Genomic DNA, 26,292 nt, shown 5'->3' on the forward strand with positions numbered 1-26,292 from the left:
TACTTGATATCTCTATTGGAATTCTTCAATGGCATTTCAATACTCAATACATGCAAAACTAAACTCATAAATTTCTTTTCTCATTATAGCTTCCCTTTAGTATTCCATATCTCAGTGACATTACCATCCTACAGTTATACATGAAATCTAGTAATCAACTTAGATATTTCATATCCCTCTAAATCACCACAATTTCAATAGCTTTCTTATCTATCCCACTTTTTGGTTTATTGTCACTACTAACTCAGCATTATCTCTATTGGGACTACTGTAGCGCCTCTTAACTTCTCTAGCCATATCAGTGCTTGCTCCTTTCCAAAGTTTTCTCCATTTTGCAGTCAGAGGAATATTTGCCCAAATCGCTTCCTTTTACAGTCTTTTAAGACATTACATTGTTCTTAGGATACATAGTTTACCAGGCATTCATGTCATAGCTCCTATACTATTCCGGTAACTTCTACATCCTGCATGATTTATTTAGTTTTGGGCTACCTTTGGTTTTGGCTTAAAACCTTGAAGATTTCACTTTTGAGTCTATCTAATTTCTGGTGACATCTTTAGTTATCTCGGCAAACTTTAAATTTTTAAATGTAAAAATTACCCAAATAGTTTTTGCCTTCTGTCAACAAGAACAACCCTCAGCTCTCAGCTTCCATGTTGGAGACAATTATCTACCCTTTGGCTTATGCCTCTAAAATAAGAAATGACATCCCAAGATGATAAGGCTACACAAATCTGCTGCTTGTGCCAACAGACTATAATGGGAATAATTATTGAAATTGTTAGTTATATAACAAGTGTTGAGTAGGGGACTGATATGTTGTGATGAATGGGACATTTGAGAGAAACTGTCTATCTGAAATGTCAGAGAATAAAATGGACAGTGCATCAGATTGTGTGTGTGTGTGTGTGTGTGTGCATACGTATGTATATATGTAATTAATCATTTCAACTTTTGTAAATACCTTTATTTCTTTTCATAGCTGGTTCTAAAATATTGGTGAAAGATCCTAGACCTGCACTGGGAACACCTAGTCCGAAGCTAAGTGGTTAGTAATGTCATTTGTTTTTCTAGAAGTTATAATTTCTAAAAATGATCTACTGTTTCTTGGAATAGTAACTGTGTATTTGAAAAATATATTTAAGTTTAAAGAACTATTACTATCTTGAATTTGATAATTTACAACATGTTGATTTAAAGCAATGTAATACAGTGACGTTAGTATTCCGAAAGTGTTCATATCTGCTAAACATATTAAAATTTCTACTGAAGAGTATCTGTAAATGACTATAGCATAATGGCAATACTTTCATTAAAAAAATTAAAATAAAAATGAGGTCTTATTTAAAAATTTTAAATATATATATTTTAAAGTGGATCCAGATACACTAGATATGAGAATAAAGATCAGCCCCTTCTAGAATTTGACCAGTTTATTTTCAATTATTTGATTTAAAAAGCAAATTAGAAAACCTAATACAACAACAACAAAAAACCCACAAACTTTAAAGTCCTACAACCTTTATGTAATTCCCACTTTGTGTACTCTCTTACTTGTACCTTGGAAAAAGTATTTTACATATGTGAGTCTCCATATCTTTTTTTATACAAAAGGGATAATAATTAAGTCATTATATAATAAGCTTCATGAAAATGGAGTGTAGTGCTTAGCTCATAGTAAGGGCTCAACATATGAGTTGCTTTGTTTAGTCCGTTTTCACACTGCTGATAAAGACATACCTAAAGACAAGGTACAAAGATAGAGGTTTAACTGGACTTACAGTTCCATGTGTCTAAGGAAGCCTCATAATCATGGCAGAAGGCAAGGAGGAGTAATTCTGTCTTATATGGATGGCAGCAGACAGAGAGAACGAGGAAGATGCAAAAGCAGAAACCCCTTATAAAACCATCAGATCTTGTGAGACTTATTCACTACCATGAGAACAGTGTGGGGAAAACTGCCCCCATGATTCAATTATTTCCCACTGGGTCCCTCCCACAACATGTGAGAATTATGAGAGTACAATTCCAGATGAGATTCAGGTGGAGACACAGAGTCAAACCATATCATTTCACCCTTGACCCCTGCCAAATCTCATGTCCTTACATTTTAAAACCAATGATGCCTTCCCAAGAGTACCCCAAAGTCTTAACTCATTTCGGCACAGCCAAGAGTTCATAGTCCCAAGTCTCATCTGAGACAAGACCAGTCCCTTCCACCTATAAGCCTGTTATTTATAAGCACACTAGTTATTTCCTAGATATAGTGGGGTTACAGATATTTTGTAAATACAACTATTCCAAATGGTACACTTTGGCCAAAACAAAGGAGCTTCAGGGCTCATGCAAGTTCAAAATCCAACAGGGCAGTCATATCTTAAAGCTCCAAAATGATTTCCTTTGACTTCATGTCTCACATCCAGGTCACACGGATGCAAGAGGTGGGTTCCCATGGTCTTTGGCAGCTCTGCCCCTGTGGCTTTGCTTGGTACAGCTTACCTCCTGGCTGCTTTCATGGGCTGGCATTGAGTGTCTGTGCTTTCCCAGACACTCATTATAAGCTGTTGGTGGATCTACCATTCTGTGTTCTGGAGGACAGTGGCCCTCTACTCACAGTTCCACTAGGTGGTGCCCCAGCAGGGACTCTGTGTGGGGGATCCAACCCCACATTTCCCTTTCACACTGCCCTATCAGTAGTTCTCCATGAGAGCCCCGCCCCCTACAGCAAACTTCTCCCTGGGCGTCAAGGCATTTCCATATTTCTTCTAAAATATAGGCGGAGGTTCCCAAACTTCAGTTCTTGGCTTCTGTTTACCTGTACAACATCACATGGAAGCTGCCAAGTCTTGGGGCTTGAACCCTCTGAAGCCATGGCCCAAACTCTATGTTGGCCCGTTTCAGACCAGCTAGAGTGAATGAGATGCATGACACAAGTCCCTAAGCTGCACACAACACAGGGACTCTGGGCCTGGCTCAGGAAATCATTTTCTCCTAGGCCTCTGGGTCTGTGATGGGAGGGGCTGTGAAGACCTCTGACAAGCACTGGAGACATTTTTCCCTTTGTCTTGGGGATTAACATTTGGCTCCTCATTGCTTAAGCAAATTTCTGCAGCTGGCTTGAATTTTTCCCCAGAAAATGGGTTTTTCTTTTAGATCACATTCTCAGCCTGCAAATTTTCTGAACTCTGATGCTCTGCTTTCCTTATAAAACTGAATGCTTTAACAGCACACAATGCTCTTACACAACAGCACACATTCACCTCTTGAATGCTTTGCTGCTCAAAAATTTCTTCCAACAGACACCCTAAATCATATCTCTCAAGTTCAAAGTTCCACAGATCTCTAGGGCAGGGGCAAAATGCTACAAGCCTCATTGCTAAAACACAGCAAAAGTCCCTTTACTCCAGTTCCCAATAAGTTCCTCATTTCCATCTAGGACCACCTCAGCCTGGACTTTATTGTCCATATTGCTATCAGCATTTTGGTCAAAGCCATTCAACAAGTCTCTAGGGAGCTCAAAGTTTTCCATATTTTCCTGTCTTCTTCTGAGCCCTCCAAATTGTTCCCCAGTCCAAAGTACCTTCCACATTTTTGAGTATCTTTTCAGTGGCACCCTCTACTGGTACCAATTTATTGTATCAGTCTGCTTTCATGCTGCTGATAAAGACATGCCTGAGACTGGGCAATATACAAAGAAAGAGGATATACATAGTATATATAGAAAAAAAATTGGACTTACAGTTTCACTTGACAGGAGAAGTGTCACAATCATGGCAGAAGGCAAGGAGGAGCAAGTCCTGTCTTAGGTGGATAGCAGCAGGCAAAGAGAGAATGAGGAAGATGCAAAAGTGGAAGCCCCTAATAAAACCATCAGGTCTTCTAAGACTTATCCACTACCATGAGAACAGCATGGGGGAAACTGCCCCCATGATTCAATTATCTCTCACCAGGTCTCTCCCACAACATCTGAAAATTATAGGAGTACAATTCAAGATGAGATTCAAGTGGGGACACAGAGACAAACCATATAATACTTATTTAGTATTAGTATTTTATTTCTGTGATATTATTAAAAAGCTGCAAAGAAAATAAGAGCTTAATATCTGATCTTCACCTTGGAAACAGATTACTCTCAGTTGTATTTAGCCAAGAACTATATTAGCATCTAATTTTAGTTGGGTTTAGAAGTGCTCGATGTACATGCTATAAAATTGGAGAGACCACCAAGCTCTGTGACTTACACTGATCCACTCAGCACTCGTTGAAAACATGCCGAATGCCATTAAGGCAATCAAAGAATGCATAAAAGTAAGGTAGGGTTTACAATGGAGTCAGAAAACCATACTGCCCGAAATTTTCCTAGGGCAATGCTTGATCTGGGACCAGATGGATGCTCTGAATAATAGCTACAGCACATCACATCTGTAAAAAACTGTTCATATATTGAATAATAAACAAATTTTATAACAAAATTAGTCTTCATAGCTCATATCTGACAAAGATGCAATTAAAGGCCAAAAAGAAGATATGTAATTAAAAACAAATTCTTGTATGTTTGGAAATTCAGAGCAAAATTAGTACTAATAAATAATTCATGAATTAAAGAAGATATTAACATAGAAAGTATATTAGAATTTACTTATTTTTGAAAAATTTAAATATCAGAGCTTGAGGGCTATATAACAAAATGAAACCTAAGAGGGGAATTTGTATCATTAAATTCTTACATTATTGAAGAGAAAAGCCTCAGAATTAATTAGTTGTGTCCTGATTAAGAGAATATTAAGACTGTAATAGAATAACACAGCAGAAATCAATGTAAAATAAAAACAAGCAACCCCCTAATACAGTAGAAGAATCTCAACAGAACCAAATGTAGTTATTTTCAAAAATGAAGTAGAAAAATTTCTGGTAAAAATAATACAACAAAAAAATGTGAACATAACTACATAGAGAGTAGATTAATGAAATTTAAATTATATTAAGGGAAACTGTCAATAACTATCAACATTGAAAAACATTTGCACAAAGCAGACAAATTACTAGAAAAGTATGTCTTACTAGAACTAACTAATAAAAGAACATGTGAATAATTTTGTAACAAATAAATTACTGGTTAAAATTATTTCCACGAAAAAAAAATGAGGTCTATGTGGCTCTACTAATAAATTTCACTACATTTTAAAGAAACAGAATGGATCTTTCAAGTCTTATAAAAACTCTCTGAATAATAAAATTCATTCTCTAGGCTCAATATAGCTTCAATAACTTGGATAAAGATACTATAAAGGAGAAAAAATTCAGGCCCATTTGACTCAGGATTATAGATGAGAAAAATCTCAAAATCCTAGCAAATCAAATCCAACATTGCAGTAAAGATAACCCATGTTAAAACAAAAACTTCAGCTGAATTAAATTTAAAGGATTTTAATTGAGCAATGAAAAATTTGGGAATCAAGCAGCCGTAGGAATCACAGCAGATTCACAGAGACTCCAGGGATGTCTCATGGTTAGAACAAATTTATAGACAGAAAAAGCAAAGTGACATACAGAAATTAGAAGTGAGGGGCAAAAACAACTGGATTGGTTATAGTTCGGTGTTTGCCTTATTTGAAAATAGTTTGTACACTCAGCAGCATATGAGTAGTAGACGTACAGCTGCTGGAATTGGCTAAGACTCAGCTATTGTAAAGGTGCATGTTCCTAAATTAGGTTTTCAATGTTGTCTACCTATTTTAGGTTGCAGTTAATCCACAAGGACTCAAATGTAGACATACAGAGTCCTTCTCAGGCCATATTTAGTTTGCTTTAACACCCATCAGAACCAGTTTGGATTCATTATAGCTACACACGTATATTTTAGTGTTAAATAATCCTTAAAAGTAATGTATCACATCAAGAAATTAAAGTGCAAAAAATTATGATAATTGCAATAGTGCAAATAAAGTAATAAAATTCAACACCTATTTATAATTTTTTATAATTCTTAACTAATTCTAACCCTGAGAAAAAATATTTATAAACATTCTATGGCAAATAGCATGTTAATTGAGAAAATATTAATCAGTACTTTATTTAAAATCATAAATGAGACACAGTGATTATATTGCTCCAAAGTGATAGGAATGGAAGTTGGCAATGGTATCAAAGTCAGGAGCTATATTGCTTATTAATTATCATGGAAATAAAAATTTTAGTTATTACTGGAATATTCAGTAAAAACTCAACTCTTAGGGTATTTTATGCTGATCCTCCACAGTAGTTTTGCTTTTTTGGTTTAATAGAATTCAGGGAATACATAGCTTGTAACCGCAATCCCTGTGATCTGACTGGTAAGAAGTTTGATACAGATGAAAAATCATCAATAACTTGATAGAAAAATAAAAAAGGACTTTTTTCTAAATCTACTTAATTTACTCATTCACCCAAAGAGTTTTGAGTCTCTTGAATAGCTATCCAGGGATGTGCTATCCTGTGAGGTATAGGATTAATGGCAGGTTTTCTCAGCTGCTTCAGAAGAGCTGTGTAGACTTTGACATAACTGATTTATATAACTCTAAATTACATAAATAATTTACATAAATACAATAAGTCTTTTTGGCTCTTATCTAAAACAGTGTTTCTTCTTTAGATGAACATTTTATAAGCTTTAGAATGTTCTTTGATTCTACAACAATTCATCTCTCACCCTTGAGAGTCCAGCATTTCTAGTGACAATTTCTAAAAATACCTGCATACCTCAAAGCTGTCAATATGGTGGAGTACTGTTCTTCTTCAGGGGCATCTGTTACTAGAAGAACTAAACTCAGTATTCTGTAAGGGGAAAATAGAAGCACTTTCTCAGGAAAATTTTGCAGGACCACTCTGCAAAAGCGGGGTTTAACCCTTTGGTCTTCCTCTTAAAATTTTATTTCCACTGTTAGAAAAAAAGCAGGCCCCTTGGGACTTGTGTATGGTTTTACCGCCAGGATGCTGTGAAATCATTTTATTTTCCTTCTGAAAGAAATATATTGTATAAAAGACCAAATATACGTGAAGTTTATATTTACCTGGGATCTGAAAATAAACCTCATGTCTTTAACTGGTGTTGTCTATTTCTCTCTTATTGATAACATATGAACAAATCTAGAATATTGCAATGTTGATTTATTCCAAGAAATGGAAACACTTTTACATGAAGAATTAATTTTGTAACACACATTCAACATTATTGTGTATTTAGCAATACATCATTATTCAAAAACTAATACTCTATTTAATGCTTATATTTATAGGACATTGTAAAATTAATGTGTAATATATTTAATCGATTCACAGTTCCTGATGATGTATTTGCCCAAAATTATATATGGAAAGGCTCTTACAATTTCAAAGGAAGGAAACAACCCATGACCTTGACAGTTACTAGTTTCAATGCTTCCACTGGGAGAGTTAATGCAACACTGAGCAATAGCAACATGGAGCTGCTACTTTCAGGTATCACATTAAAAACAGCAATGAAATACAATACCTTTATGCCTTTATTTCTATTATGATTTCATCATTTTTAGAAATGCATTTTATACAATGAAATGTTTATTTTGATACATTTGCTTTTGATGACATTCATATTCACTCAGAACCAAGGTTTTCTGTTTTTGGATTTATCAATGAATATGACTATGGAAACATAAAACTAGTTTTAAAATAGGTTCCTTCAATAATTTTTGTAGCTAGAATTAGATGTCATATATTAGGTCATATTTTTTTATTGTACTTTAAGTTCTGGGGTACATGTGCAGATGTTGCAAGACGGTTGCATAGGTGCACACATGCCATGGTTGTTTGCTGTCTCCATCCCCTCATCAGCTACATCAAGCATTTCTCCTCATGTTATCCCTCCCTAACCCCCCTACTGTCCCTCGCCTAGCCCCTAACTCCCCAACAGACCCCATTGTTTGGCATTCCCCTCTCTGTGCCTGTGTGTTCTCAGTGTTCCGCACTGTCTATGAGTGAGAACATGCGGTGTTTGGTTTTCTGTTCTTGTGTCAGTTTACTGAGTATGATGGTTTCCAGATTCATCGTTGTCCCTACAAGGGCATGAACTCATCCTTTTCTATGGCTACATAGTATTCCATGGTGTATATGTGTGAAATTTTCTTTATCCAGTCTATCATTGATGGGCATTTAGGTTGGTTTCAGGTCTTTGCTATTGTAAACAGTGCCACAGTGAACATACATGTGCATGTGTCTTTATACTAGAATGATTTATAATCCTTTGGGTATATACCCAGCAATGGGATTGCTGGGTCAAATGGAATTTCTATTTCTAGATCCTTGAGGAATCGTCACACTGTCTTCCACAATAGTTGAACTAATTTATACTCCTACCAAGAGTGTAAAAGTGTTCCTATTTCTCCACATCCTCTCCAGCATCTGTTGTCTCCAGATTTTTTTAATGATCACCATTCTAATTGGCATGAGATGGTATCTCAATGTAGTTTTGATTTGCATTTTTCTAATGACCAGTGATGATGAATATTTTTTCACGTTTGTTGGCCTCATAAATGTCTTGTTTTCACAAGTGTCTGTTCATATTGTTCACCCACTTTTGAATGGGTTTGTTTTTTTTTCTTGTAAATCTGCTTTAGTTCTTCGTAGATTCTGAATATTAGCCCTTTGTCCAACAGGTAGATTGCAAAACATTTCTCCCATTCTGTTGGTTGCTGGTTCACTCTGATGATTGTTTCTTTTGCTGTGCAGAAACTCTTAAGTTTAATTAGATCCTGTTTGTCTATTTTGGCTTTTGTTGCCATTGCTTTTGAGGCTTCAGTCATGAAGTCTTTGCCTATGTCCTGAATGGTTTTGCCTAGGTTTTCTTGCGGGGTTTTTATGGTGTTAGGTCTTATGTTTAAATATTTAATCCATCTGGAGTTAATTTTAGCGTAAGGTGTAAGAACGGGGTCCAGTTTCATAATTTTTAATTTAGGTGTGAATACAACAAAAACTTTCTCTATACTCATAAAACCAAAAATACCAAATCACTGATTTCTCAGCTAGTCTATGGCCACAAAATCATTTCTTCAAATGATGATATTTAGATGGATACCCAATATTTAAGGCAGATAAAGATAGAGCTACACTTATTTAAACATCCATAAGGGAACCAAAACCTGTCCAATCTCAAGTTTCTGTTTGCTCTGTCCAGTACACATCTCTCATTATGCTAGATTTGCACTGGTTTTCCTAACAGTCAGATATTCTCTCAAAAGTCACCTCCTCAAACAATGTTCCCAGTGACCTGACCTGACCTAAAGAAACATTTGTATTACAAATGCAGTCAGGAATATTATTAGTTTTAGGTAGCCTTACCGTTTTTTCTTTTCAATATTTGAAATTACATTTTTTGCACTTATTATTTATTATGTGTCTATATTCTAACAATATAAATTCTAAGAAAGCTCTTTGCCTTCCAATTTAATATTGTATTACCAGAGGTTAGCAGAACATCTGAAACAAAATAAGCCTTGATAATAATTTTCAAATTAATGCATTTGAATTATAATTGCTCTCATTTTAAAAAATGAGTCCCTATGATAAGTGATATTGCAAATATGCAATATATACTGTAAACTTCTTGTTTATATAGATATAGCCCATATACATGTTAATATTGAAATAATTTATGCTGTAAAAAATGGAAAATAAAATTATATTAATTGATTTTGTAAATTTTAGAAGAAATACTGTCATTCTTATTATTGAATGATCCTCCATTAAGCACAAAGTAAAAATATTAGAATTTGCTATGTAGTATAATTTTAAAAATCCATATAATGGCATGATATTAATTGAAAGAAGCTTTAAATGAATAAGACCAATTCACTTAAATTATGACTGCTTTATTTATCTTTGATGTATTAACACAAGTTTTCTTTATTTTCTATTAAGAGTTACCCCAAAATAAATGTATACTTATTCTAATCTAGATAAACTCATGAGTTTTCTATATATATGGAAAGACAAATAATTAGATTAGATTAATTTGCTTTTACTTACTGTCTCCATATAAAACAATTGTAACAATTTTTCAGCATAATAAAATATTATCGATTATTTTTTTATCTTTTTCCTATTGATTTTAGGCCAAGATCTATGACTCATTATTTTTCATTCTCTGTGTATTATAGCGCTCTGTTACATAGGTGAACACTTAAGTTAGAATGAATGAATGGAGTCAAGTTTAAACAATGGTTAATCACAAATTTTTTTTCTTAGATCCTATTTTATACTCTTTCCCTAAATATGCTTGCACTCCATCCTATTGCTACCCTTAGAACACTTAGTGTGTAAAAATCATTGTATATATTTTGCTTCTCTTCCTTATGCCAATTACTTGTATTTACCTTCCCAAACTAAAATCCCACTTTTTTAAAGAACCAGTTCAAATGTGTTTTGTTTTTTTGAGATGGGGCCTTGCTCTGTCACCCAGTCTGGAGTGAAATGTTGCCATATTGACTCACTGTAACCTCCACCTCCCAGGCTCCAGCCATCCTCCCACCTCAGCCTCCTGAGCAGCTGGGACAACAGGTGTGTGCCATCACGGCTGGCTAATTTTCAAAAATCTTTTTGGTAAAGATGGCATTTTATCATGTTGCTTAGGCTGGTCTGAAACTCCTAAGCTTATACTTTTGGACTCAAGCCATCTTCCGCCTTGGCTTCCCCAAGTGCTGGGATTACAGGCATGAGCCACCATACTTGGGCTCCAGTGCTTTTCCTTTCTAACTATTCCCTGATCATTCCAGTGTGAAATGGTCTCTCTCTGGTTTTTAATTTATCACATTCTCTCATGTGTTTTAGTTAGCTGTGTACCTTACTTATACTTCCTACTTGGTTGGAAATTATTAAAACTAGGAACAATATATGTTCATCTTTGTGGCTCAAGCAGCACCTATAATACTCTTTTTCACAGGGTTGGCATGCTAATTCATTATTAAGGAGAATACCAAGAATTTTAACATTTTATTTGTGTGCTTGAAAATTTTAGAATCTGATTGGGGGGAGAAATCATTTTGTTTTCGATATCATGGAATGATGTTATTAAGAAGACAAGTGCTTAACTGTGATAGCGCAGATAATTTAAACCCCACAATTAAGAAATACGTTGAGGATTTCAGAAGACAGAGATATCAATGTATATTACAGGATTTGCAGACAGCATTATGGGTTAAGCCATCCTTGACTTGCCTTTGTTTTATTTGTCTATTACATATCTTACATAATCTATTTACGGAACTATGAAAATAAAATGAAGTATAACTATTTACAAAGTTAAGTAGACCAAAGTGTCCTTGCATTTTACAGGGGTATATAAAAGCCAGGAAGCTCGCCTAATGTTACACATATATCTTATTAAAGTACCAGCTCATGCTTCTGTGAAGAAAATGAAGGAAGAAAATTGGGCAATGGATGGCTTTGTAAGTATAGTTATTTTAATGTCTATTGCTGATTTTAGTGATAAATTTGTAGCTTGTTCAGAAAAGGAGTTTTCTAAATTTAGCTAATTATGAATACATATACACATGTATATATTAGTAAATATGAATAGTATTCTAAAGTACAAACCTAGGAATACTGGATTCTGATGTGCTTTGCTTACTTTTGTAGTGTGTGTGCAGGTAGGTGGGTGGGTGTGGGTCTACGTATGTGTGGGTGTGGGTGTGTGTGGGTGTGTGTATATGTGTGTGTGTGTGCAGATCTGCATGTGGTTTTTTACTGGTTTCATCAAACGTATTCCATCTACAGTCAGCTATGATAAATAAATCTGGATAAAATATAATTCAGTCTTTGTCTGAAACCACTGCTACTTAAGACATATGCAACATATTTACAAAGTGCATCAGAAATTTAAATATTCCCATTATGTTGAAGCATTAATTTAGACTATTTTATTTATAAAGTCCATGAAAAGGAACTTACGTGAGCTGCTTCCTGTAGGGAGATAGTTACTGTAGCTTCACCATGGAGTCACTCTTCCTATTAAGTGATTTATGTTAGTGGAGTTTTAACATTGACAGTGGAAACCACAAGGGCATGAAGTCTTTGCTGAAGAGTCAGCATGAGAGATCTGACTGCCTTAATGGTAAAGAAGATATTGTAGTATGTCATAGGCCACTATTTAGTAGCCTTTGATAAGTTTCAATAAGCCTTCAAGAAGTTTAATAAGCCTACTATGTCATAGGCATCAATAAGTTTGGTTCCTGAGGGAAAAAAAATGTTCATCCTATTTATCCATTATATATTCATGGACTTGGGAACAGACTCAAATCTTCAATGCACTCAGATTGTTTAATTGTATTATTTTATGTAGGAAACAAATAAAGTGAATTGATTCATTAAAATATTAGAGTTTGAGCTTCTCCTTAGAAGTACTTTATTTTTTAGAGTGGCCATACCCAAATATGATATCTGATCATAAGGAATAAACCACTTGTGAAATGTCAGGCTTGCAAGGGTGGTTTGGTATGCTTTGCTTTTTAGAGTGAGGATTCAAGTGTTTAACAACTTTTATAATAATGTACATGACTTAGGTAACTAACTGCCATTAATTAACACAAACTTTAGGATATATCACTTTAATACTTAGTTGTAGGAATTGCTGAAATGTAACATTTCTTATTTTACTTATGAGATCAAATTACATTATGCATATAAATATTTTTAAATAAAATATTTTGCACAAATGCAATGTGCATGTAATAGCATTCGCATTTCTTATTTCACTTATGAGATCAAATTATATTATGCATATAAAGTATTTTTAAATAAAATATTTTGCACAAATGCAGTGTGCATGTAATAGTTAGCATTTGCAACCTTAGACACAGCCATGAAGTCTCAGGTCAAACAATAGTATTTCGTTATTTTTCACTTGTAATGGGCTAGCTGTGGAGGCATTACTTGAGGCTGTGGTATTAAATCCAGGTCTGCATGTCTTATTATATCATTTTGGGGCTGACTCTGAAAGGGCACTTGCCACCTAGAGCATGTACTGCTCTTTTCAGAAGTCCAGAACTCTCAGGGGGCAAGTGGTTCTGAAATAAGCTGTGATTCTGAAATAAGCTCAGATACTTTGACATACACCTTTGTCTTGAAGCTCAATGTAGATATAAGTCACATATCCTACAATTCACCATTAAAAATGTCCAATTCACTGGTTTTTCGTATATGCACACATATATGTAACACTTATTATAGCTGATTTTAAAATACTTTTTTTTTTTTTTTTTAGCAGAGTCTCACTCACTCTGTTGCCCAGTCTGGAGTGCAATGGTGTGATCTCAGCTCACTATAACCTCACTCCCATGTTCAACTGATTCTCCTGCCTCAGCCTCCCGAGTAGCTGGGATTACACGCTCACACCAACATGCCTGGATAATTTTTGTATTTTTAGTAGAGACAGGATTTCACCATATTGGCCAGACTGGTCTTGAACTCCTCACTTCAAGTCATTCGCCTGCCTTGGCTTCCCAAAGTGCTGGGATTATAGGCGTGAACCACCTTGACAGGACTAGAATATTTTCTTCATGTTATAAAGAAACTCCACAGCTTTTAGCTACCAACCCCCACCTTACATTCTCAAATCAGCTCTAAGTAACCACCAATCTAGTTTCTGCGTAGATTTCCCTGTTCTGACTTTCATATGAATGGAATCATATAATATGTGCCTTTTGTGACTGGCTTCTTCCACTTGATATGCTGGGAAATATGGCTCTTAAGGCCTAGTCTTGCAACTGAGCTATTGTCAATCCAAACCCCCCCCACATTCCATAGGCCCAAGCAAGTCATAGGACCAAGCCCAACTCAATGAGATAGGGAGTATACACTTCCCATGAAGGTTGGGAGAGGGAGGATGTGGAATAGTAATAGAATTTAAAATCACCTGAGGTCAGGAATTCAAGACTACCTTGGCCATCGTGGTGAAACCCCATCTTTAAAAAAAATTAGCTGTGCATCATGGCAGGCGCCTGTAATCCCAGCTACCCTGGAGGCTGGGGCAGGAGAATTGCTTGAATAATCCTAGCTACTCAGGAGGCTGAGGCAGGAGAATTGCTTGAATAATCCCAGCTACTCTGGAGGCTGAAGCAGGAAAATTGCTTGAATAATCTCAGCTACTCAGGAGGCTGAGGCAGGAGGCCAAGGTTGCAGTAAACTGAGATCATGCCACTGCACTCCAACCCCAGGCGACAGTGCGAGACTCTGTCTCAAAAAAAAAAAAAAAATTATTCTCTTTGTTTTTTCTTGGTTACGTTCCTAGAGACAGAATGATTATGTTTTCTCATTTTCAGTAGGCAAGGTAATTTAAATGCAGAAATTTTGTGATGCTTGAATATTGTGATATCAAGAACAGCTTCAGTGGCATATTCTTTGGGAAAGAGGCAGGATGAATAAAAAGGCTAAATGTATTTTATTTTCAGCTCATGAGTGTTGTTACTGCTTCAAATTGTGTTTAGTCACCTGAGCCATAAGTCAGTTGCAGGGCTATTGTATTTTAAATATATTTTTTGTTCTCCAAGGAGACTTACCTAGTTTGCCACCTCCTTGCCCATTGCTCTGATAGGGTTTTCCCTCCTTTTTTATTTATTGTACAAATATAGCAGTAAAAGAAAAGAAAAATTTCAGTACTGTGTCAGCTGTCTTTCTTATTTTGTGTTCCTCCTTTCCAGTCCAGTGCTTTTCTGTGTAAATAAATATTCTGATGTACTTGTAAGTCATCACTCAGAGCATAATGTAATTTTGTCTTTGGTGTCTTAAATTTTTGCAGCCAGGCAAGAGAGGTTCACAGGGAAGGTAGGAACAAGTGACAATTTGGTGTGAGGATGGGAAGAAGATCAGAGATAAGTAAGGGGGATTTTTGAATCCATCCCGTGTCATTGCCCCTAGTCCTCAAGCCACCCTCCTGCCATCATGAGTATAGTGGAAGGCAGCATGCCTGGTTTTCCAGTTTCAAAATACATTATTTAGCAGTGAGGCTTAACTCACAGTAAACGAAGGGGTCTGGGAGTAGGGAACCCTTCAGACTGGTTACATTATGAGCTGTAGAACATTTGGCTTTTCCCAGTTGTGTCCATAAGAGATGTGTCTGAGCTGGAGACTTAGGCTCAGATGGAGAACAAACAGCCAAGTAGCAGTCTTAGTTTGGTCCAATAGGTGAATTTTAGCAACTCTCTAAACGCAGCTGTATACCTGTAAGACTCAGAAGTGATGCATACAGTGATGGAAAAAAGTATTTTAGAAAACAACTTACTGGTTACTCTGCTAATGTGATGGAGGTTGCAGAATGGAAAATGAATGCAAAATAATACAGCTGGATTGTGTGCCACAAGTTTATTAATAGATAGTATGTGGTTTGAAAAAAAAAGAATTTACAAAGCACAGTATTTTTATATTTTAATTTTCAATTGATCACTGTATTTCTTCATGCCACTTTTTTTTGGACAGCAGATGTTGGCTATAATAAATCTATATCTCTATATCATATAGTAATAACCAATCTCTTTTTGTTATATCATAATTATTTCAAATTAGAAAATTTACTTTTGCTATTAATGATGGAAAATGTGCACAATGTGCTATGTTTTGCATGGGAGGAAAATATAAAAGAAAGGAAGTTGAGATAATATTCATTTCAGAATCAAATTGGGTATTTATTAAGGCTTGGAAAATAAAGCTATGGCCAGTATTCAGATATATTTGGTCCTTTACATATTTTTAGGTTTCTGCTGAGCCTGATGGAGCTACTTATGTATTTCAAGGATTTATTCAAGGCAAAGATTATGGGCAGTTTGGCCTACAAAGACTGGGTAATGTATTCATTCTGATTTTCATGAACTTCTGTTATTATCCCAGCCATCATAAAAGAAAAGACTGTGGATTCCGTACATTAGGCACACTTACTACACTGTAAATTCTGCACTGCCAGGATTATACACTGATGCCTTTGATAGCCCTTTTAAATAATCACATTCTTCAAAATATTGGATCTTTATCTACCAACTCTGTACAGTGTTTAGATTTTCATGTTATTTCTAATAAATATGATAAACTGGCTTACTGTTAAGCAGATAAAAAGGAGAAAAAGTGACATAGATAAAAAAGAAAATATTCAACTGTAAATTATTTTATCGTATCTCATGAGAACTGTAATACTGCTCTTCGGTTTGAATATTGTCATAGTTTTCACTCCTCTGAAAATGTAGTGACACTTTGAGAAACTCCTAGGGTCTGGAAAGGGAAAATAATTTTGAGGATTGAGCCCCTTTTGGGTCTTTGGTGCTCTTCAAATATGTAAATTTTCTGCAGTGGGAGGCAAAGAATTTTGTATTTTTATTTCCAACTCTTCTATGTGTGTGTAAACCTTTAGTGGTCTTGCAAAAATGTGTTTATACACATAGCTTTTGGTATATAATTCTCCTAAGCTCTACTGTCTTCTGTTATTACATTGTGAAAGGGATATACATTGAACAAATTCAGGCTCTAAAAATCATTATTTGACATTTATCTTTTTAAAAAATGAACCTTTTTTTTTTTTTTTTTTTTTTTTTTTTTGAGACAGAGTCTTACTCTTTTCGCCCAGACTGCTGTGTAATGGCACAGTCTTGGTTCACTGCAACCTCCGCCTCCCAGGTTCAAGCAATTCTCATGCTTGAGTATCCTGAGTAGCTGGGATAACAGGTGCCCACCACCATACCCAGCTATTTTTTGTATATTTAGTAGAGATGGGATTTTTACCATGTTGGCCAGGTGGATCTCGAATTCCTGACCTCAGGTGATCCACCTGCCTTGGCCTCCCGAAGTGCTGGGATTACAGCCATGAGTCATTGTGCTCAACCAAAAATGAACTCTTAAAAAAAACAATTTGAACTTTTGCATAGCTTTACTAAGTCACAGGAAAAATAAGTTAAAAACGAGATACTAATTTTCTTTAACCTGGACAAAGATGAGGTTTAGTTGAATGTAACTGTTTATCAAAAAGAGAAATGATCTTTCTCTGGATGAAAAATAGATGCGACTTACATCCCATCCTGCCTGTGTTCATCTTAAAAATAGTATAAAACACTCATTAAACCTGGTACATTTACACAGTTGTGTAATTTAGTGCTGAATATTTTCATGTAATATTCTCCAAAGTGTCTCAAACAGTACATCTGAAGCAGAACCTATAAAAAGGAACTATTTCCTCTTAAGAATTGATAGCTGTTTTCTTTTCCCTCATTCCTGTGCCAGTGTGCTGACAAACATGGCTTTTCTCATTTCCTAACTCTGCAAATGCCATCAGCATTTACTGAGCTTCAAGCAGAATATTTTTAATCCTATATCTTATTGCTTCTTACATCCTCATAAATAAGTTCTGTTAATTTTCATTATGAAATTCTTGTCAAGTCTATTGTCCCATGCACGTCCTAGTGCTCTAGTTTAAATTTTAATTCCTTTTTTTAATCTCAGTTGTCACTACAATCTTTTAACCACAACTGGTTCCAGTCTGTATTCCCTGAAGTCCATCCTACTACAGTCATGTTCTAAATCTCATGCCATATCACTGGGTCTTTCATTTCTAAACACCTTCATTTGTTCCTGAGGTTGATAATAACTCTGCCAGGTGCCACTGCTCATGCTTGTAATACCAGCACTTTGGGAGCCCAAGGCAGTAGAATCACTTGGGTTCAGGGGTTCAAGACCAGCATGGGCAACATAGTGAAACCCCATCTCCAGAAAAAATACAAAAGTTAGCTGGGTGTGTTTGCATGTGCCTGTAGTCCCAGCTATTAGTGAGGCTGAGGCAGGAGGATTGCTCGAGCCAGGGAGGTCGAGGCTGCAGTCAGGGTGACAAAGTAAAATGCTGGCTCAAAAAAAAAACCCAAAAAACTTTGAGTTCAACAGAATGGTTTTCTTTTTTAGAGTTTAGCCACAGTTTATTGTTTTAACCTCCCAGTTCTATCCCAAGTCAATGCTGTCACATCCCCTAACTAAACCACTCACCGTCTCATTTCTAGGCTTATGCATATCTTTCAAGCCAAGCCTATGTTGTATATCCTCCAGAACTACTCTTTTCTTTTCTAAAGCACATTGACCATTACTTCGTGCTTGATATGTACACTTATTAGTGTCTCTGTACATATTCCCACTATTGTATAAACTCCTTAGTTCAGGGGCTCTGCTTATTTTTTAGTCTGTACCCTTTCCTGGGAAAATACCTCCTACATAAGAGGCATTGTGCAAACATATGTGAAAATGAGTTGAAAAAGTTTCGTGAATTATGTTTGTTTACTATGTCCATTTCCAGGTACATATCTTGGGAATATAAGAAATTAATTAATTCATAAAAGTAGAAATTAATTATGATAAAAGAGTTGACATTGTATTTATAATTTATTTTTTATTTTGTAGGACTGAATACGTCAGAAGGTTCAAATTCTTCAAACCAACCTCATGGTACAAACAGTAGTTCTGTGGCCATTGCTATTCTTGTGCCTTTTTTTGCACTTATATTTGCAGGATTTGGATTTTATCTTTATAAACAAAGGTAAGCTCATTGATTTTTTAACTACAAAATGTTTCCCAAATCTATTTTTCATTTATTTCTACTGCTGTTATTCAAATCCTAATTTCAATTTTTTTTTCTGGGTTATTGAACTCTCTGGGTGCTAACTATTGCCATAGTCATTGAAAAGCTTATTTACCCTGCCCACCCCTGCAACATTACATACAATATAACAAAAGTTCTCTATTAAATTGCACAATTCAATTTAACCTTTCTTTTGCCTGTCAATTTCCTGGTGTGCAACTAATTGTAAAAGTTATTTCTACATTATGTATAATGAGACTTTAGAGACAGAAAATTTAGGTTAAAGTTTAAATTTGAGAGGTAATATCTGCTGCCAGATATATTTAGAAAACTAGGAAGAAGCTTGGGTCCAAACCTCTAAGTTCACATGAAAACACTGATTTTACCCAGGCAGACAGATGGCCAGATTATTTGATCTTCTCATTCAACTTCTGTTGCTTTTGATGAATTGCAATTAATATATTTGTGATAGATCTAAAATATAGCTATACATATTATTAGTAGATCCTGTTCTCTCAGTCCAGTACAAATCCTGCTGAGTGCTTTCTATGTCCCACTAGTTGGGACAATCCCTTATCAAGAAAAAATATGTGCGTGGCCAGATAATTAAATGACTGTAACCTAAATGTCTTTCCTCCAAAATTTCATTTGGGGTCAGTCTGCAACATCTCACAACATTTACTTAATATTATACAAATGTGTATTGAGTGTGAATTAGCAGCTATTTAGGTCTGGCCGATATCAGATTTTATAATAGATAAAGAATATTCATCACTAAATTTCAACTTCTTAAGAAATTGTGGTAAAATAGATGTAACCTAACCTTACCATTTTAACTATTTTAAAGTGTTCGGTTATGTGGCATTTAGTGCATTCATAGTGCCATAGAACCATCACTACTGTATATTTCCAAACTATTTTATAACCTCCAAAATGCCAAAGGGAAATTGTATTCATTAAATTGTCACTCCTCACTCTCCTCACCCAGCTGCAGATAACTACAAATCTGCCTCTACTGGTTTGCTTGTTCTGCATATATTTTACATAAACGAAATCATACAATATGGGACATTTTGTATCAGGCTTCTTAAACTTAGCAAAATGTTTTCAAATTTTATCCATATACAGCATACATCAGTACGTCATTCTCTTATATGGCTAAATAATGTTTCATTGTATGGATGAATGTGTCCACTCACCAGTTGCTGGACATTTGAGTTGTTTCTAACTTTTGACTACTGTGAATAGTACTGCTGTACACATTTGTGTATAAGGTTTTGTTTGATCACTAATTTTCAGTTCTTTTTGGTATATACACAGGAATGAAATTAGTGAATTATATGACAATTCTATGTTTAACTTACTGTGTTAAAACATCAAGCTGTTTTGCACAGCAGCTGCACCATTTTACATTCCTATCAGCAATTGACAAAGGTTCTGTTTATTCCATGTCCTAACCATGGGTTTTTGGTGTTTTTATTTGTCTTTTTTTTTTCATTGTAGCCATCATAGTGTATATGAAGCTGTATCTCATTGTAGTTTTGATTTCCATGTTCATACTTGTAAGTGATGTTGAGCCCTTGCTAGCCATTTGTCTTTGTGGAAATGCCTATTCAAGTATTTTGTTAATTTCTAAATTGGGTTGTTTGTCTTATTGAGTTGTAAGAGTTCTTTATATATTCTAGACATTAAGCCCTTATCGGATAAATGTTTTGCCAATATTTTCTCCCTTACTGTAGATTGCATTTTCACTGTCTTCACAGTGTTCTTTGATGTACAAAATTTTCCACTTGATGAAGTTTAATGTTTTTTCTTTTCTTGTACTTTTGATGTCAAAACCAAGAAACCATTGCCAAATTCAAGGTCATGTGTTTTTCCTAAGAGTTTTATTGATTTAGCTCTTGTATTGAGAATTTTGATTCATTTTCAGTTAAATTTTTTTATGGTGTAAATTTTTAAATCTGGATAGCATTTTCCTTCAAGCTGTTGTTGAATATTGAGAAGGGGCAATCATTTTGTATTTTCATGATTGTTACCTAATTCGAATGCAATGATGTTCTTTCTGGTTTTCATTTTATATCTAGCTTGGAAAAAATATGATCCAGTAGACTTATAATAAGACACACCTAGTAAGAGCAAGTTATTAGTTTTCTTCCAATAAACTTAAGGAAGGTTTTTTAAAGTTGTTATTATAGAAATTGCATAAAATTTTGAAATATAGACAAATTCAGAAAATGCATTAGAGATAGTAATATAATGGCAATTTATAATAAATTATAAATTGTACATATTATAAATAAATTGTACAAATTACAAATAAATTGTAATTAATAAATTACAATAAAAGCAATAGTTGAAATTTGATTGTTCAGGTAAACAACAGAGTTGAGAAACAAATTTATTTTAAGATATATCCTTTTAAGGAATTAGGCCCCAGAAATAGATAGCAGCAAGTCTGCCTTTCTTTCATGAAAAATGTGAGCAAGTTATACATGGTATGTGGGAAAGATAAACTAGATTAGCATTAGTCAAAGGTGAAGTAAAGAAATGAATCAGAATTTCAAGGCCAGCAGCCTCTACCACCCAACCTAGAACTCATGCATCTTGCCACCTAATTGTCAGCAATTCTTTAGGAACTATTTTCATGACTTGTGTCTGAGTGTAGCCATTTCTTCTTTGAGTTTTTGAACTTGCATGCTTTAATCTGTACCACTTTAAAAACAAAATTGAGTGTTCATTTTGGGATACTCCAAGTACCTTTCCAAATTAGGCCTCAGCATTAGTTGTGTACTCTTCAGGGAATCTCCTTTATTCCTAGTGCAGAACTGACTTATAATTCAAGTTTCAGATTAAATTTTACCTCCTAAAAGATTTTTTTCCCTATTACCTCTCCTAAAGTGGCCTACAGTTACTTTTTATATTAACCATTTTCCTTTTTATCATAACAATACTTATTAGTTACTATTTTTGGTTTTATTTATTTTTAATTTATTCTTTTTTTTATCACTACAATGTGAACTACCTGAAAGTAAAGACTATATATTTTTTAATTATATACCCAATGTCTAGAATCATGACTGGCACATAATAGATGTTTAGTAAATATTTGATTAACAAATAAATAGTGATGAGATTTAAATCTGTCACCATCATTATTTATACTATAAATGATGTCATAGTAATTTCTTTTTTTGTAAGAAAATTTATTATAGCCATTATATTATGTATTTATATACTAATATTGTTGCTGTAAATAAATATGCATTATATGTAAAATTAAAAGTCACTCAGGTTTTTAAAGTAGCAAGCAATTGTTCAAGGTTGACTTACTGTGTTTATGATGTCTCCATCTTTTTAATGTACATTATCTGCTAATGGTATACATTATGTTTGAGCTGTTGTCCACTGTTTCTGGAAGAAAGTTAACACATAGCTAATTAATTTTCTTATCAACAGGACTGCACCTAAAACACAGTATACAGGATGTTCAGTTCATGAAAATAACAATGGCCAAGCAGCTTTTGAAAACCCCATGTATGACACCAACGCGAAGTCAGTGGAAGGGAAGGCAGTACGATTTGATCCCAACTTGAACACGGTTTGCACAATGGTATAACAAGGCAACCCTTTGCCTTCTTCAGAAGCTTGGAAATCGACACACAAAACAGTGCACACTTAGTTCACTGCTAAACAAATTAAAGCACACTTTTCAGGACTTGCTGGGTCACCTTTACCTGAGGAATGATACAGAAGAGTGTTTTTTTTTCATAAACTGGACCATAATTCTTCATGTTTACCGTGGAGAGTTTTACAAAAATTTGGCTGCACTCCGAGAGTGCTTACTCACAGTTTATTTGCTTTTTTTAAAAAGGAGATTATTCTAAAACATAAACTTATTTGCATATATTGGAGGAGCATCCACTATCAGTATTTCTGTGCTTTATAAACTATATTAGAGGGACTGGGTTTTAAAAAAAAGATATAGGGTAGAAAATAAGAGCTATACTTACAAGAGTCAATAGATCACTGACTTCTCTTTAACTGTCCTGAGCTACATCACACACGTAAGTCTGTATTTCATACCGCTCTGTCTTACATTCATTCTTGTTAATCGAGGCATTGTTTTCCTTAAGATTGAGTTATGACTTTAAATGTTTATGAGGTAATTTATGCCTCAGAAGAAATAATGTTGCCCATTTCAATTTGAATCTGTTTCTTTGTTCTTTAATATTATATTGCTATTCTTCTTTTAGACTGGTTGTCAGTTTCTACAAATGGCAAGTTCATTGTGCTACCCTCCCGATTTTCCCATTATGGAGTAACCAGTATTATTCAGTGAGCTACAGGGTAGTATTTAACTCTTTGCTTCAATATGTTTTTTCTATTTATTTTTATTAACTTTTATTATTTTTAAAATCCCAAATGTGATAGTAGCTTCAATGTGTTTTGTCACCCAAAGACCATTGGCTGGCAAATTTTATCTAGAAAGATTATTATTTTGCAGTTATCTGAGACACCAAACTTACCATCCTTTACTTTCCAATATTTCTGAAAGACCAAATAAATGTCCTAATAATCTACTACATTTATTTCTACATTTGCTTCCAGTTGAGTCTTCAAATTTAAAGTTATTTTGACACATTTAACTTTCATTTAACAATGATTAGAAAAATATTTTGTTCTAGTCCCTATGTGAAAACAAATATTTTGTTTCCAGTCCCATAATGACTGAAAAAATTATTATTTTAAATCACCAGTGTAAATTTATTTCCTAAAGTTGTGGACATGTCATATTTTTATATATTTTTAAATTTCTGTAGCTTTATTCTTAAACACCAAGTTTCAGATATAACAGGTTTCTTTCATTGTCAAATTAAGATATGTATTTGTAAGTTGTTGGTGGCTCATTTACAACTATATCAAATAGTAATGCCAGCATTTTTATTTAATAGATCATAGTCTTCCTTTTATAGCATCTTTTACTTCATTGAATAAAATCATGTACCCAGTGTTAACTCTTTGTTGTTGTCCCTTTCAAATATGGATAACTCTGTGAACAGTCTCGACTTTTTGTATCATGAGACAGAGTGCCTAAGAGAAACCCTTGCACCTGGGAGCGCTGCTTGGATCTATCTCTACAACATTTAGTGAATTTCTTGTAAAACACTTTGAGATACATTGTTTTGGAAATTCATACAATTTTCTCAACATTGTACTCTACTGGCAGGATGCAGTTTTAAATTTTATGCCATCAGTTATTTATTCTTGTTTATTCAAATGACTGCAATAACGATGATTCATTCATTAATGTTAAGGTTAATACATTTAAGATCTTCTTTAAACAATGTTTCTTCTGCAACTGGCTACTCCTCTTATATTAATGCATACACTTTTGTAAAGAAGTATATTTTTATGAAAAGAAACTTTGTAAAAGTATGATGTAAATTTTCAGTGCAATGTAAACAAAATAAAAATGGATAATTGCTTTTGTAAAATGTGTTTTTTTTCCCAAAAATAAACTGCAACTGTTCAGGTCAGTAAAAGGAATGAACAGCCCACATCTATTTCTTGCATTTAAAACTTCCCAAACTGCATATTACATATATTTAGTTTGTAACATAATAATGAAATATGAATATTTATCTTCTTTATATTCCATATGTCCTCAACTATGACACTTTTTGGAAAATAGATTCCAAGTAAATATAGTAGTAACATAAGAACTTCATCTTACATTGAATGAATGGTTTGCTAGAAAAACAAGAACTTCATCTTAGAATTTTCCTTAAATGTTAATATTTAAAAATATTGTCTAAATTTAGTTACACCTAATGATTTATAATATTTCTGTAGTATGTTTCATAGAGGTATGTTAGCATGCTCTATGGACATGAACTCAATAACATTTTGAATAGCTACATTAAACTAATACTCAAAAACAAATACTTTTTTTTTGCCAAGATGGGGGATTTCCACAAATAAATGGAACATGTAAACATCCGTATTCAAGATACATATTATGTTTCTATAAATTCAAATTACAGGTTACTAAGTTCAATTTTATTAGAGAACTATTTTTTACAAAACAGTCTCTATATTTTCAGAACCTCAGACTCCAGCCTGTGTAGTCTATCTCTGTTTATTACACTTTAGCTTTAGAAATAAGTGTTTCTTGATATCATTGTAGCCTTTTTGTAAACTTCATTATCTCCACCTTTCACTCACTTTAGAGCTATAATTTCATTTGTTGTGCTTCATTTTAACTTTGTCTTGTTAATCTATGTGATACTGACAGTGGGGTGTTAAAGTCTCCCATTATAGTTCTCTGGGAATTTAAGTCTCTTTGTAGGTCTCTAAGAACTTGCTTTATGAATCGAAGTGTTTCTATATTAGGTACCTATCTATTTAGGATAGTTAGCTCTTCTTGTTGCATTGATCCTTTTACTATTACATGATTCCCTTCTTTGTCTTTTTTGATCTTTGTTGGTTTAAAGTCTGTTTTATAAGAGATGAGGATTGCAACCCCTGCTTTTTTTTTTTTTTTTTCATTTGCTTGGTTAATTGTACTCCATCCCTTTATTTTGAGCCTATGTGTGTTTTTGCATGTGAGATGGGTCTCCTCAATACAGGACAGCGATGGATTGTGACCCTTTATCTAATTTACCAGCATGCACTTTTTAATTGGGGCATTTAGCCTGTTTTTATTTAAGGTTAATATTTTTATTTGTGAATTTGATCCTGTCATTATGACGCTAGCTGATTATTTTGCCTAGTAGTTGATGCGGTTTCTTCATGGTATCTTTGGTCTTTGCATTTTGGTTTGTTTTTGCAGTGGCTGGTATAAGTTTTTCCTTTCCATATTTAGTGCTTCCTTCAGGAGCTCTTGTAAGGCAGCCCTGGTGGTGACAACATCCCTCAGCATTTGCTTGTCTGGAAAGGATTTTATTTCTCCTTCACTTACGAAGCTTAGTTTGGCTGGATATGAAATTCTGGGTTGAAATTCTTTAGAATGTTGAATATTGACCCCCACTCTCTTCTGGCATGTAGGGTTTCTGCAGAGAGATCTACTGTTATTCTGTTGTGCTTCCCTTTGTGGGTTACCCAACCTTTCTCTCTGGCTGCCCTTACCACTTTTTTCTTCATTTCAACCTTGGTGAATCTGACAATAATGTGTCTTGGCGTTGCTCTTCTCGAGGAGTATCTTTATGGTCTTCTCTGTTTTTCTTCAGTTTGAATGTTGGCCTGTCTTGGTAGGTTAGGGAAGTTCCCCTGGATAATATCCTGAATGTGTTTTCTAACTTGGTTCTATTCTCCCTGTCACTTCCAGGTACACCAATCAAACATAGGTTTGGTCTATTCACATAGTCCCAGATTTCTTAGAGGCTTTGTTCATTCCTTGTCATCTTTTTTTCTCTAATATTGTCTTCATGCTTTATATCAGTAAGTTGATCTTCAATATCTAATATCATTTCTTCCACTTGATTAGTTCAGGTACTGATACTTGTGTATGCTTCACAAAGTTCACAGGCTGTGTTTTTCAGCTCTATCAGGTCATCTTCTCTAAACTGGTTATTCTACTTAGCAATTCCTCTAACCTTTTACCAATGTTCTTAGCTTCCTTGCGTTGGGCTAGAACATGCTCCTTTAGGTTGGAGAAGTTTGTTATTATCCTCCTTCTGAAGCCTAC

The 26,292-nt window shown here is 34.4% G+C and overlaps 1 protein-coding gene across 11 annotated transcripts in view; it reads left to right on the top strand.

Annotated features, from left to right (window-relative positions):
* The window catches only part of CSMD3 (CUB and Sushi multiple domains 3), a 1,279,316-nt gene extending 1,255,216 nt beyond the window's left edge, over positions 1-24,100 (top strand). For all 11 annotated transcript variants that reach the window (XM_002759280.8, XM_017965625.4, XM_035276379.3 and 8 more), the window contains 6 exons: positions 984-1,049; positions 7,319-7,477; positions 11,345-11,457; positions 15,756-15,843; positions 18,428-18,563; positions 22,062-24,100. In XM_002759280.8, the coding sequence (XP_002759326.1) occupies positions 984-1,049; positions 7,319-7,477; positions 11,345-11,457; positions 15,756-15,843; positions 18,428-18,563; positions 22,062-22,221 (722 nt within the window). In that variant the 3' untranslated portion in view covers positions 22,222-24,100. The remainder of the gene's footprint in view (positions 1-983; positions 1,050-7,318; positions 7,478-11,344; positions 11,458-15,755; positions 15,844-18,427; positions 18,564-22,061) is intronic.
* The last annotated feature ends 2,192 nt before the right edge of the window (positions 24,101-26,292 follow it).

Source organism: Callithrix jacchus, chromosome 16 (assembly GCF_049354715.1).
Source record: "Callithrix jacchus isolate 240 chromosome 16, calJac240_pri, whole genome shotgun sequence".
NCBI classification, from domain to species: domain Eukaryota; kingdom Metazoa; phylum Chordata; class Mammalia; order Primates; family Cebidae; genus Callithrix; species Callithrix jacchus.